Below are 12,450 nucleotides of genomic sequence, written 5' to 3'. Positions count from 1 at the left end.
ATAAGATGCTGCAGTATGCATCATAAGCAGGTATTTGTGTTCTCAAGTTCTCAAGACATACCAGTCAAACTCGCCAGCCGTTACATGTCAGGGGCAAGTTCATTTTACAGAGAAATAATACAGGGGAACTTACTTATTGGACAACCCTTGTAGCTTTTGTGGCCAGTGCTGTAATTATCCTTAACACTCTTCTTATTCAGGTGTTAAATAATTACACTATTTGAAAATTATGCTTCCATAAAAATATATAATTGCAAATATTATTTTAGACAAAATATCAATACAAGTTTGTACTACAAAAGACAGGACAAAACTGTTTGACGAAGCACTCTTTCTATACAAGACAATTTCTGACACGGTAAATAACTGACAGTAAAAATTTGTACTCTAGTAAATTGAACAGTTTCAGTGTTTCCGCTTGCCTCGGACAAACCTCTTAGCCTCCTTTTCCATTCTCTTCAAATCCTGCTCTTCTTCACCCTCGGATGTGGAGGCATCGGAACCGGAATCGGTAGGTTCGTAATCATCTGAGCTGGCATCGTTCAAGAATGGGTCGTCATAGTCGTATTCATCTTCTTCTGAATTCTCATCAGCATCTTTTGGAGCTAAAGGTGGTATAATCTATGTAACTACTTTAGAGACAATATAATTAAATGATACTACAACCAAATTAAATCAATAAAACAAGAGAACAGTTGCTGAAATATGGGAGGAGAAATAATCATGGAATTCATTGGCTTGATAACCTACTGAGAACCAATAATGCCCTTTCTATCTTACACAGATGTACAAATTCCTCATAAGCATTTAACACAAATACCTCATTTTGTTATCAGCAATCTGGAAATGGTAGAGGAGGCATGGAATTACAGGCAGGCACAATAAAAAATACTGCTAGAAATATTCAGCTTTCAGGTTAAGCCCTTCATCACACAAAGAGAGCACACACACACAGATCCTCACAAGCACAACTCACACACACGTGCTAAGTAAAAATCTATCCTTTCCACATTGTTATTCCACCCTAGATTTCCATTGCTTCATTTTGTTATCAAACATGTACATTTTCTTCTATTTATTACTTGTGTTCAACTCACTGCTAAAGTGCTAAAGTCATTTTATTTTATTACTACTGAGGATAATTTGTTTATTTCTGACAACAGTGCAATTTTCACTGGAAACTTGACTGTGAAGCCCTCAAGGGAGAGAAGCTAGAGGCAGGTATTTTCTTCAAAAATTCCTATCTGTTAACAGAGATATGAAATACAAAAGCCAAAACTTCAAGAGTCAAGATCGATAATTATAGTTTCAGTTATGATGACCAGTGTCGGCAAATCTGAGCTGCCATCTTTGGATGTGTATAGCATGTAGACTGAAAATACAAGCATAATGAGGTCAGGTATAACAGGCAGGGTGGAGTACACATTTTCACAACATGGACATATACAACATATCTTGTACAAATATATTTCAACAAAACTCCATGACGTGTGCAGGTCATAGAGACAAGTCATAACACGTCATTGCAGGAACATGAAGAAAGTGATACATTGGCATGTCAAAAGCACAACAAGATTTACACAAAATATTATGCATGTTGCACATGCTCTTATTCACACAACAGATGAAAGACTAGTGAGGATCAAAAGTCAAAGGCAAAGGCAAAAATGTTATGAACTATCAGCAGGTGGCATTGCAGCAGTAAACATACAGAAATACAATCGTAACATATAAAGCATAAGGCAGGAGTTACATCCAAGGAGTACACAAAAAATGCAATATACACAATTTTGTATGTAATTACATAAACTACTAATCCAAACAAGAGTGTACTGGAATAGCAAAACTCATTTTACATTTTTTTAAACAAAAATACTTCATTCTTAAAATACCATATACAAATCATAGTATTGTAGATCAACAACCATACAACAGATGGTCAAGATGCTACCATAATGTGGTGGTTGAGGTCTATGTTCAAATGTGTGTGAAATCTTATGGGATTTAACTGCTAAGGTCATCAGTCCCTAAGCTTACACACTACTTAACCTAAATTATCCTAAGGACAAACAAACACACACCCATGCCCGAGGGAGGACTCGAACCTCCACTGGGATCAGCCGCACAGTCCATGACTGGCGCACCTTAGACATGACTGGAGCACCTTAGATCGCTCGTCTAATCCTGCGCGGCAAGGTTGAGGTCTACTCTCGGTGTAATAAACTACTAGTAAGACTGGAAATTAAGTAATGAGTAATCGTATACAAACAATTTGCAATATAGTGATCTGTAAAAGGTATTTTAAGAATGCAACATTTGTTCCCTTTTATTACCTACATACAACATGCCATGTACTTTGTTCATTCTTTCTGTACCCTCATCATCTGAATGTTGATTGTACTTACCTTATGGATGTTTTGACTATATATGCAGTAGGGTAGTACAGTTGATATACAATACTTCCATTTAAATTGGTATAAAATTTGTAAATCTAAAATTTTTAAAACATTAACTTTTTTATAAAACAAATTTTGTCATTCCAGTATACCACAATCTGGATTATGCAGCTCATGTGACTACATACAAAACTGTGTTCACTATAGTCAAAAGTTTTCAATTACCCATGGCAGAAACTTTGTATGATGTGTTTGTACATTGAAATAAAGTAAATCAAATAGACCAACAAAATAAATATTATCTCTCTCTATCATTAAATACAATAAATATGTTTTAGATTTTAGCCTCTTCAAAGGAAACAGCCTTTGCATTCAGAACAGCTGCTCAAATTCTTGGCATTCTGTATGAGTTTGTAGTGTTTTTGCAGATATTGCAGACCAAATCCATTGTAAATTATTCCATAGATCTTCAACATTAGATGACTTCAGTTTTCTGACCTTCCTGTTGAGTTCATCCCATAAGAGTTTAAAGCAATTTAAATCAGATGACTGATTTGGCCAAATCACATTCCTCGGTTTGCCACATTTCTCTTTTCTACTGACACACCTTTTGCACAATTTAGAAGCATGTTTGAGATAACTGTCCTTCTGCAGAGCAAACCTACAATTAATATAAGCCTCCTGCCAGATGGAAGTGGACTGTTGATCAGTATCCTGTGATATCCTTCCTTCTTCTGGCACTGATGTCCTTGCTGTTTGGTCCCCATCCCCCAACCAGACACCCTTTCTTTTTTAATGTTCCATTAATTCTCAGTTGATCACCAACTTTATCACCCATGAAACATCACCACACCACAACTGGCAATCCATCATGCTTCACCGTTGGCATCACACACTGACCCTTCATATGTTCTCCACAAAGTCGACAAACAAACATTTACGTGGCTTCCAGCATTTCAAACATAAGAGTCATCTGTGAATAACGTTTTGGACCATTACTGCACACTTCAGTTTTTATGTCGCTGTGTCCATTGCAATTATTTCACTTTGTTTGTGTAATAAAGGTTTTTTGGCCGCTATGCACCTCTTTAAACCTGGTTCATGAAGACGGCGTTGCATGTTGAGACAGAGATTGCCTCAGCTCGCATACCATTTACTTCCTCATGAGTTTCAGGTGCAGTACAAGTCTTCTGACTTTTACTCAGTACACATATGAACCTATCTTCCTTGTATGGTGTTACTCAGGTTCTTCCAGATCACAAAAAACTTGTACTGGCACCAGTTTCCTTGAACTACTGCAATAGATACACCACTGTAGATGTGACTATGCAAACTTTTGTTGCTATTATCCCACTAGAATAACATCTGCAATGCAGGACTACAGTTACAGCATGTTTTCCAATACCAATCTCCTGCTTCTGTCCTGTTAGGAGGTAATATGGTATGAAACTGACCAAGTATACAAAAACCCACTGCAAGACAATCACAATATACTGCAAACTGATGCGAACCGATTGATAGAATATTCAGAACTAAATCTGCTTTAATCACAGATCCATAGTTGTGATGGGTGATCAAATGGCTTGGCTCTAAGCACTATGGGACTTAACATCTGAGCTCATCAGTCCCTGATAGGTGATCAAAAACTTTTGACCAGTAGTGTATATTGCATTGTTTTGTGTAATCTGTGGATGTAACTTCTTCCTTATGCTTTATATGTTACAATTGTATTTCTGTATGTTTACTACTGCCATACCACCTGCTAGTAGTTCATAAAATCTTTCTCTTTGACTTGTGATTCTGTCATCTTTCATCTGTTGTGTGAATATCAGCTTGTGCTATTGGTATAACGTGCATGATATTTTATGTAAATGTTATTGTATTACTGACCTGCTGATGTATCACTTTCTTCATGTTCCTGGAATGATGTGTTACATCTTGACACTACATATTACACATATGATGGACATTTATTCAGCTGTATTTGCATAAAGTATGTTCTATATATCCATCCACATCTTGGGTAAATTTGTGCCCCAGCCTATTATATCCAACCTGATTCTGCTTGTATTTTTGACCTGTATGTTTTACAGAGCCAATGATGGCAACTTAGATTTGCCAAAACTGGTCATCAAAAATAAAATTCAGGGTGTTTCAACATGAACATGCGGGTTTTAAGGCTTTGTAGCACATATTACATTCACCTCACAATTATAAATAATACACCAAATGAAAGATAAACACAAACAGTTTTTCTTACAATTATTCAGAGTGAACACTAATGACACATAGTGTCGATAGGTGAGTTGTTCCAAAACCTTGATCTTGTGTCAGGAGTAACTGTTGCTATAACACTGTTTCTAAAGTAGGATAGATCAGCTGGTATCGGAGGCACATACACACAATCATGTCAGATCGTGTGTGAATGTGAAGGTAGCACATAAAATGCTGTGTGAACTGGTCCCCTTGCTTTTATATCTTCAAATTTAACACATATTTCGGACAACACAACAACACATATAAGTCACTGAGTAAGTTGACCTGTGTACAAGTCGGCATTCGATTAAACACTGAGTCTCAGTCTAGCGGCCGCTGCTCGGCTGGCCGCTTAGGTGGCGCAGCTGCTGCCTGGCTGGCAGACAGCGCCGCATGTAGAGGACGTGCGTAATTGCGCGGCGGCACTTTGAATAATCGGCGAGTACAACACTTTTCCCCCCTTTGAAATTGTTGCACTGGTCTTGATGGAGGTGTCCTGGAGATGGCTAACGTCCATAGGCGTTGTTTGACTCGCCGTAAAGTCTCGAGGAGGAGGCTTCCTGTACGGACGGAAGTGTCCCCGATGATAACGGGTCGAGATGACAGGAGACGTAGGGGTTGAATCTGCTGGGGCCCCCTGCACCAATCTGCCCGTTGCGGCAAGTCCAGTTGATATGACAGGAGACATGGGCGATGTGTCGGCGTCTGTTGGAGGAGGAGGCGAGTAGATGTACTCTGACAGAGGACGGTCCTCCGGTTCCTGCATGGGCACGTCTCCTGGTGGCGTCCGTTCTGGTGCTGGCATCGCGATGACGGTGAGAGGGCTGCGTTGTGAGTATTGAGAGATGCCAAGATCCCGAGCATCAGGTAGAGCTAAAGGTGGTGTGGTGGCATTCGGAACAGGCGTTGCTGGCACCCGAGGCCGAAGCTGGTCCGAATGACGCACTGCAACACCCGTGTCCGTCTGGATTTCATACAGGCGTCTGCCACGGTGTCGTAAGATGCAGCCCGGGCTCCATTTTGGCCGCCTGCCATATCCCCGTACCCAGACGAGGTCGTCAGCGGTGAACCGGCCAAGTGAAGGCACCCGCGGTCGTGAGGTGGGAGGCCGCAGAAGATGAAGTAGCGTGCGGGGCTGTCGGCCATGTAAGAGCTCAGCCGGGCTGTGATCGCCCACGGGGGTGAAACGGTAAGACGCCAGGAACTGGAGAAGTGCGTCATCAGCAGCAGAAGAAGTCAGAAGTTTCCGCATCTGAGCCTTAAATGTGCGGACCAGTCGTTCAGCCTCACCGTTGGATTGTGGATGGAATGGCAGGGCCGTGACATGCGTAACGCCGTGACGAGCACAAAAATCTGCAAAGTCGGAAGAGGCAAATTGCGGACCATTATCAGTAACAAGAGTAGAGGGGAGGTCTTCCAAAGAAAAAATGTGGGCGAGAGCACTGGTGGTTGCCGCGGTGGTAGGTGACGTGCAATGGACAATGAAAGGAAAGTTAGAATAGGCGTCAATTACGAGGAGCCAATAAGTACCTATAAAGGGTCCCGCAAAGTCAGCACGAATGCGCTCCCAGGGCTTCTCAGGCGAAGGCCACGGCGACAAAGATGACTTCGGGGCAGCGGCCTGTGACGCACAAGGGCCGCAGGCAGCGACCATGTGTGCAATGTCAGAGTCGATGCCAGGCCAGTACACATGACGGCGTGCCAGAGATTTTGTGCGAGACACACCCCAGTGCCCCTGGTGAAAGAGGCGCAAGACCGAAGCATGCAAAGACGCAGGTACCACAACACGCGGCGAAGCATTGTCAGTAGAGAGGAGGATAACACCATCCCTAGCCGTGAGGCGGTAGCGCAAAGTGTAGTAGTTCCGCAACGGATCAGAAGTCTTAGCGGACGGGCGATCTGGCCAAGCCTTCTGAATACAGCGTAAAACCCGGGAGAGGGTAGGGTCAGAACCCATAGCAGCCGTCAGCCTGTCCCCAGTGATGGGGAACCCGTCCACAACCCGCTGCTCGGCAACATCCAGGTGGAAACACAAAAGTTCGTCCCTATCGAATGCCTGATCAGGACCCATGGGATGGCGAGACAAAGCATCAGCATTCGCATGTTGAGCCGTTGGCCGGAAATGAATCTCATAATTGAAACGGGACAAGTAAAGAGCCCAACGCTGGAGGCGGTGTGCAGCCTTGTCGGGAAGTGATGTTGATGGATGAAACAAGGAAACAAGCGGTTTGTGATCCGTAACAAGATGAAATTTTGAGCCATAGAGAAAAACACCAAACTTATGAAGAGCATAAATGATGGCCAAAGCTTCTTTCTCAATTTGAGAATACTTTTGCTGGGCATCCGTGAGCGTTTTGGAGGCATAAGCGATGGGTTGTTCAGAACCGTCAGAAAAACGGTGCGCAAGGACTGCACCGACCCCGTATTGAGAGGCATCTGTGGCAAGAACAAGATGTTGGCCAGGTCGATAAGTAGCCAGGCACGGGGCCTGTTTCATCATAGTCTTTAATTTCCGGAAAGCCGCGTCACATGACGCGGACCAGTGAAAAGGCACGTTTTTATGCAACAGGCGATGCAACGGCTGAGCAACCGACGCCGCAGATGGTAAAAACTTGTGATAGTATGCTATTTTCCCCAAGAAAGCCTGCAGTTCCTTAATAGATGTAGGGCGAGGAAGGGCATCGATCGCAGCAACAGTGTGTTGAAGCGGACGAATACCATCCCGAGAGAGTTGAAACCCCAAGTACGTGATAGATGCCTGAAAGAATTGTGATTTCTGAAGATTACACTTAAGACCGGCAGTCTGTAAGACATTAAAAAGTGTGCGGAGATTTTGAAGATGTTCTTCAGTGGTGGAGCCAGTGACAACAATGTCGTCCATGTAACTGATACACCCCGGGACAGAGAGCAATAATTGTTCCAAGAATCCCTGAAAAAGAGCAGGGGTGCTAGCAACCCCGAATGGCAAGCGTTGGTATTGATAGAGGCCGAAAGGCGTGTTAAGGACCAGAAACTGCCGGGGAAGCAGCGTCGAGAGGAAGTTGATGATAAGCTTCCAACAGGTCAGTTTTAGAAAAATACTGTCCTCCAGCGAGTTTAGTGAACAGTTCTTCAGGACGGGGCATAGGGTAAGTGTCGATGAGGCATTGAGCATTTACAGTGGCTTTGAAATCGCCACAGAGACGAATATCACCATTGGGCTTAGCAACTACAACGACAGGAGAGGACCACTCACTGGAAGTGACAGGAAGCAAGACCCCTGAAGCAGTGAGACGATCCAACTCCCGTTTTACCCGATCACGAAGGGCCACAGGAATGGGCCGAGCCCGAAAAAACTTAGGCCGAGCAGTGGGTTTGAGCGTGATATGAGCTTCAAAGTCGTTTGCATGGCCTAACCCAGGAGAAAAAAGGGACGAAAATGTCGTCAACAAGGAATCCAGTTGAGCATAAGGAATAGCGTCAGAGACAATATTGACAGAGTCATCTATGGAGAACCCAAAAACGCGAAAGGCATCGAAACCAAAAAGATTTTCTGCGGCACTCTGGTCGACCACAAATATGGGAACAGTGCGAACGACGGATTTGTAAGATACCTCAGCATTAAACTGTCCCAAGAGAGAAATCTTCTGTTTATTGTACGTCCGTAATTGCCGAGTGACAGGGGACAGGAGTGGAGAACCCAGCTGAAGATACGTCTGAGAATTAATTATAGTGGCAGCAGAACCAGTATCCACTTTCATGCGAACATCTCGACCAAGGATTTGGACAGAGAGGAATAACTTCCCTGAAAGGGAAGAAGTGCAATTGACAGACAACACAGAATCAGAATCAGCGTCATGTTCATGAACATCATGTATGCGGTCGGATTTACAAACGGAAGACACATGACCTTTCTTTTTGCAATTGTGACACACAGCCCAACATTGGGGACAATCCTCGCGTGAATGTTTCGTAAAACACCGCGGACATGAAGGAAGTTGCCAGGGATTTTGCTGTAGTTTCTTAGTGGGTTGTTTACGGCTAGGCCGAGGCTGCGCGTGGGAGCATACTGCGGCCACGTCGGCCGGCGGGGACGCGCCGCACGCGTCGTCAACAGCGCACAGAGGTTGTATTTCCCCGACGTCACCCCACGCTTCTATTTGCGCCCCAGCGGCGCGAGAAATTTCAAAAGACTGCGCAATGGAGAGAACTTCATCTAGAGTCGGATTCGCCAACTGAAGGGCACGTTGCCGAACTTCTTTGTCGGGCGCCGACCGGATAATAGCATCCCGTACCATGGAATCGGCATAGGATTCTTTGTGAACGTCAGTAACAAATTGACACTTTCGGCTGAGGCCGTGAAGTTCAGCAGCCCAAGCGCGATAGGACTGATTTGGTTGTTTTTGACAGCGATAAAAGGCAACACGAGAGGCTACCACATGCGTTTGCTTTTGAAAATAGACAGACAGAAGGGAGCACATTTCAGCAAAGGACAAAGATGCAGGATCCTTCAAAGGAGCCAATTGCGACAACAACCGATACATTTGAGGTGAAATCCAGGAAAGGAATAGAGACTTACATGGTTGTTCGTCCGTGACATGAAATGCCAAGAAGTGCTGTCGAAGACGTTTTTCACAATCAGACCAGTCTTCCGCCGTCTCGTCGTAAGGTGGAAAAGGAGGTACAGCCAACGACGAGAAACGCCCCGCATTGGACGCCGCGACGAAATTGCGAATCGCCGCTGTTAGAAGCGTTTGCTGTTCAAGGAGATTTTGCAAGAGCTGCTCGACAGTAGCCATGGAACCCTGTGAGTCAACGGTGAAAAGGAAAAATCCACTACCTCGTCGCCAATTTTTATATCTTCAAATTTAACACATATTTTGGACAACACAACAACACATATAAGTCACTGAGTAAGTTGACCTGTGTACAAGTCGGCATTCGATTAAACACTGAGTCTCAGTCTAGCGGCCGCTGCTCGGCTGGCCGCTTAGGTGGCGCAGCTGCTGCCTGGCTGGCAGACAGCGCCGCACGTAGAGGACGTGCGTAATTGCGCGGCGGCACTTTGAATAATCGGCGAGTCACAACACTTGCGCCCAATCCACTGGTCGCATACAATGTAGTTCATCCAGTCGCGTACTGAGTTATGCCAGTGAGGCGGTGCACCATCTTGCTCCCAAATAGAGATGTGTTGTTCAGCTTCTTTCTATTGAGGCACAGGCCATAGCTGTAGCACATCAAAATAAGAAACATCAGTTACAGTTGATTCACCAAAAAAGAAAGGCCCATAAACTTTCTGCAGGGATATTTCTTGGGGCTAAGCGTGACAGACTCGCACTTGTTCAACAAGTTTTTCAGTCACTCTTTGTCATTCCATACTCTTCTCATTGCACACAGGTATACAAACAAAGCTGTTCGAGTTGCTCTTTCATTTGGCATATTATTTACAATTGTAAGTTGAATGTAATAAATGCTACAACACCTTAAAACCAGTATGTTCATTTTGAAACACCCTGTATAATTAATAATCTTGGCTGTTGAAGTATGTACTTCTGCATTTCATACTACTCTAGATCATCCCCATACTTGAGTGATGTCAAGCATATATAATATAAGATAGAATAAGGATAGGACATTAAATAACAGAAATTTTACTAGAACTTTTGTACAAAGATACTTAAGCAAGTGATTGTTACTTTGCTTTACAGCGTGTTTTTTCCATCTGTACATGAGGTTGAGGATACCAGACAAGGGGGGATGAGGTGCAGAAAATTGTGACACAGGTCACATCTACCTTTTCACAGCTTTCATAAGCCTAAAAGAACATTTAGCAACACAAATATTCTTTAAAAAAGATCCAAGCAAATGACAATCTGATGGCACCAGTTCTGAGCTCTGCAACTGGTATTTCAACACCTTAAGTTTCAAATAATGAGGTGTATTCTTCTTATACAGAGCTGTATGGCAGTCTGTGTTGTCACAGAGCAGTAATATTCTATTTGAGAGAAGTGCCAAGTGCTTCGTTCATACGACAAGCCTTCTGAATGTGTCACAGGGTCACGCATTATCCCATTTCAACTGCCTTATTTTCTGGTTCATAACAGTGCGCTCTCTATTTCTACTGAAGAAAAGCACCAACATGTAACAGCTGAACTTCTCCCAAGACACTGTCTGTTGCACAGGGTCATTAGGCAGCATGTTCCAGTAGTTAAGTCCGTTATAGATTTTACTGTACGTAGGTCCACGATTAGTATAGAAATCCGCAGCAACACACTCAGTGGCCCATCCCCTGTTTCACTGTCTCAATTTGCAGACATACTGCTTCTCCAATGTTCATTGCTGACTTTGTGCATACCATGAATGACAGTAGTAGGCAGTCATATGCAGTTTAACACAACTCTACTTACACTGTGTATATGTGTGGTGTTCATTCTGTCTGTCAGACATTACTTTGTGTTTCACAAAATACAACTGAGAAAATGTAACGAATCAGCATTTTAAGCTGACTGCAGAATGATTCTTCTGCTGTCAATGTACATTTCATGTAAGGACCATGAAAATAAGATAAGAGAAATTAGGGCTCATACAGAGGTATGTCAACAGCTGTTTTTCCCTCGCGCTATTTGCGAGTGGAACAGGAAAGGAAGTGACTAGTAGTGGTACAAGGTACCCTTCTCCATGTACCTCAAGGTGGCTTGTGGAGTGAGTATGTGTGTATGTACACTCCTGGAAATGGAAAAAAGAACACATTGACACCGGTGTGTCAGACCCACCATACTTGCTCCGGACACTGCGAGAGGGCTGTACAAGCAATGATCACACGCACCGCACAGCGGACACACCAGGAACCGCGGTATTGGCCGTCGAATGGCGCTAGCTGCGCAGCATTTGTGCACCGCCGCCGTCAGTGTCAGCCAGTTTGCCGTGGCATACGGAGCTCCATCGCAGTCTTTAACACTGGTAGCATGCCGCGACAGCGTGGACGTGAACCGTATGTGCAGTTGACGGACTTTGAGCGAGGGCGTATAGTGGGCATGCGGGAGGCCGGGTGGACGTACCGCCGAATTTCTCAACACGTGGGGCGTGAGGTCGCCACAGTACATCGATGTTGTCGCCAGTGGTCGGCGGAAGGTGCACGTCGACCTGGGACCGGACCGCAGCGACGCACGGATGCACACCAAGACTGTAGGATCCTACGCAGTGCCGTAGGGGACCGCACCGCCACTTCCCAGCAAATTAGGGACACTGTTGCTCCTGGGGTATCAGCGAGGACCATTCGCAACCGTCTCCATGAAGCTGGGCTACGGTCCCGCACACCGTTAGGCCGTCTTCCGCTCACGCCCCAACATCGTGCAGCCCGCCTCCAGTGGTGTCGCGACAGGCGTGAATGGAGGGACGAATGGAGACGTGTCGTCTTCAGCGATGAGAGTCGCTTCTGCCTTGGTGCCAATGATGGTCGTATGCGTGTTTGGCGCCGTGCAGGTGAGCGCCACAATCAGGACTGCATACGACCGAGGCACACAGGGCCAACACCCGGCATCACGGTGTGGGGAGTGATCTCCTACACTGGCCGTACACCACTGGTGATTGTCGAGGGGACACTGAATAGTGCACGGTACATCCAAACTGTCATCGAACCCATCGTTCTACTATTCCTAGACCGGCAAGGGAACTTGCTGTTCCAACAGGACAATGCACGTCCGCATGTATCCCGAGCCACCCAACGTGCTCTAGAAGGTGTAAGTCAACTACACTGGCCAGCAAGATCTCCGGATCTGTCCCCCATTGAGCATGTTTGGGACTGGATGAAGCGTTGTCT

The 12,450-nt window shown here is 44.8% G+C and overlaps 1 protein-coding gene across 1 annotated transcript in view; it reads right to left on the bottom strand.

Moving 5' to 3' along the window:
• Nucleotides 1-227: 227 nt before the first annotated feature.
• The window catches only part of LOC126109865 (aprataxin and PNK-like factor), an 86,543-nt gene continuing 74,320 nt past the window's right edge, over nt 228-12,450 (bottom strand). Inside the window, exon 5 of the mRNA XM_049914931.1 lies at nt 228-605. Within this exon, the coding sequence (XP_049770888.1) occupies nt 406-605 (200 nt within the window). The 3' untranslated portion in view covers nt 228-405. The remainder of the gene's footprint in view (nt 606-12,450) is intronic.

This window comes from Schistocerca cancellata, chromosome 12, assembly GCF_023864275.1.
Source record: "Schistocerca cancellata isolate TAMUIC-IGC-003103 chromosome 12, iqSchCanc2.1, whole genome shotgun sequence".
NCBI classification, from domain to species: Eukaryota; Metazoa; Arthropoda; class Insecta; order Orthoptera; family Acrididae; genus Schistocerca; species Schistocerca cancellata.
The sequence above is the reverse complement of the archived record's forward strand: the minus strand, read 5'-3'. Positions and strand labels throughout refer to the sequence as shown.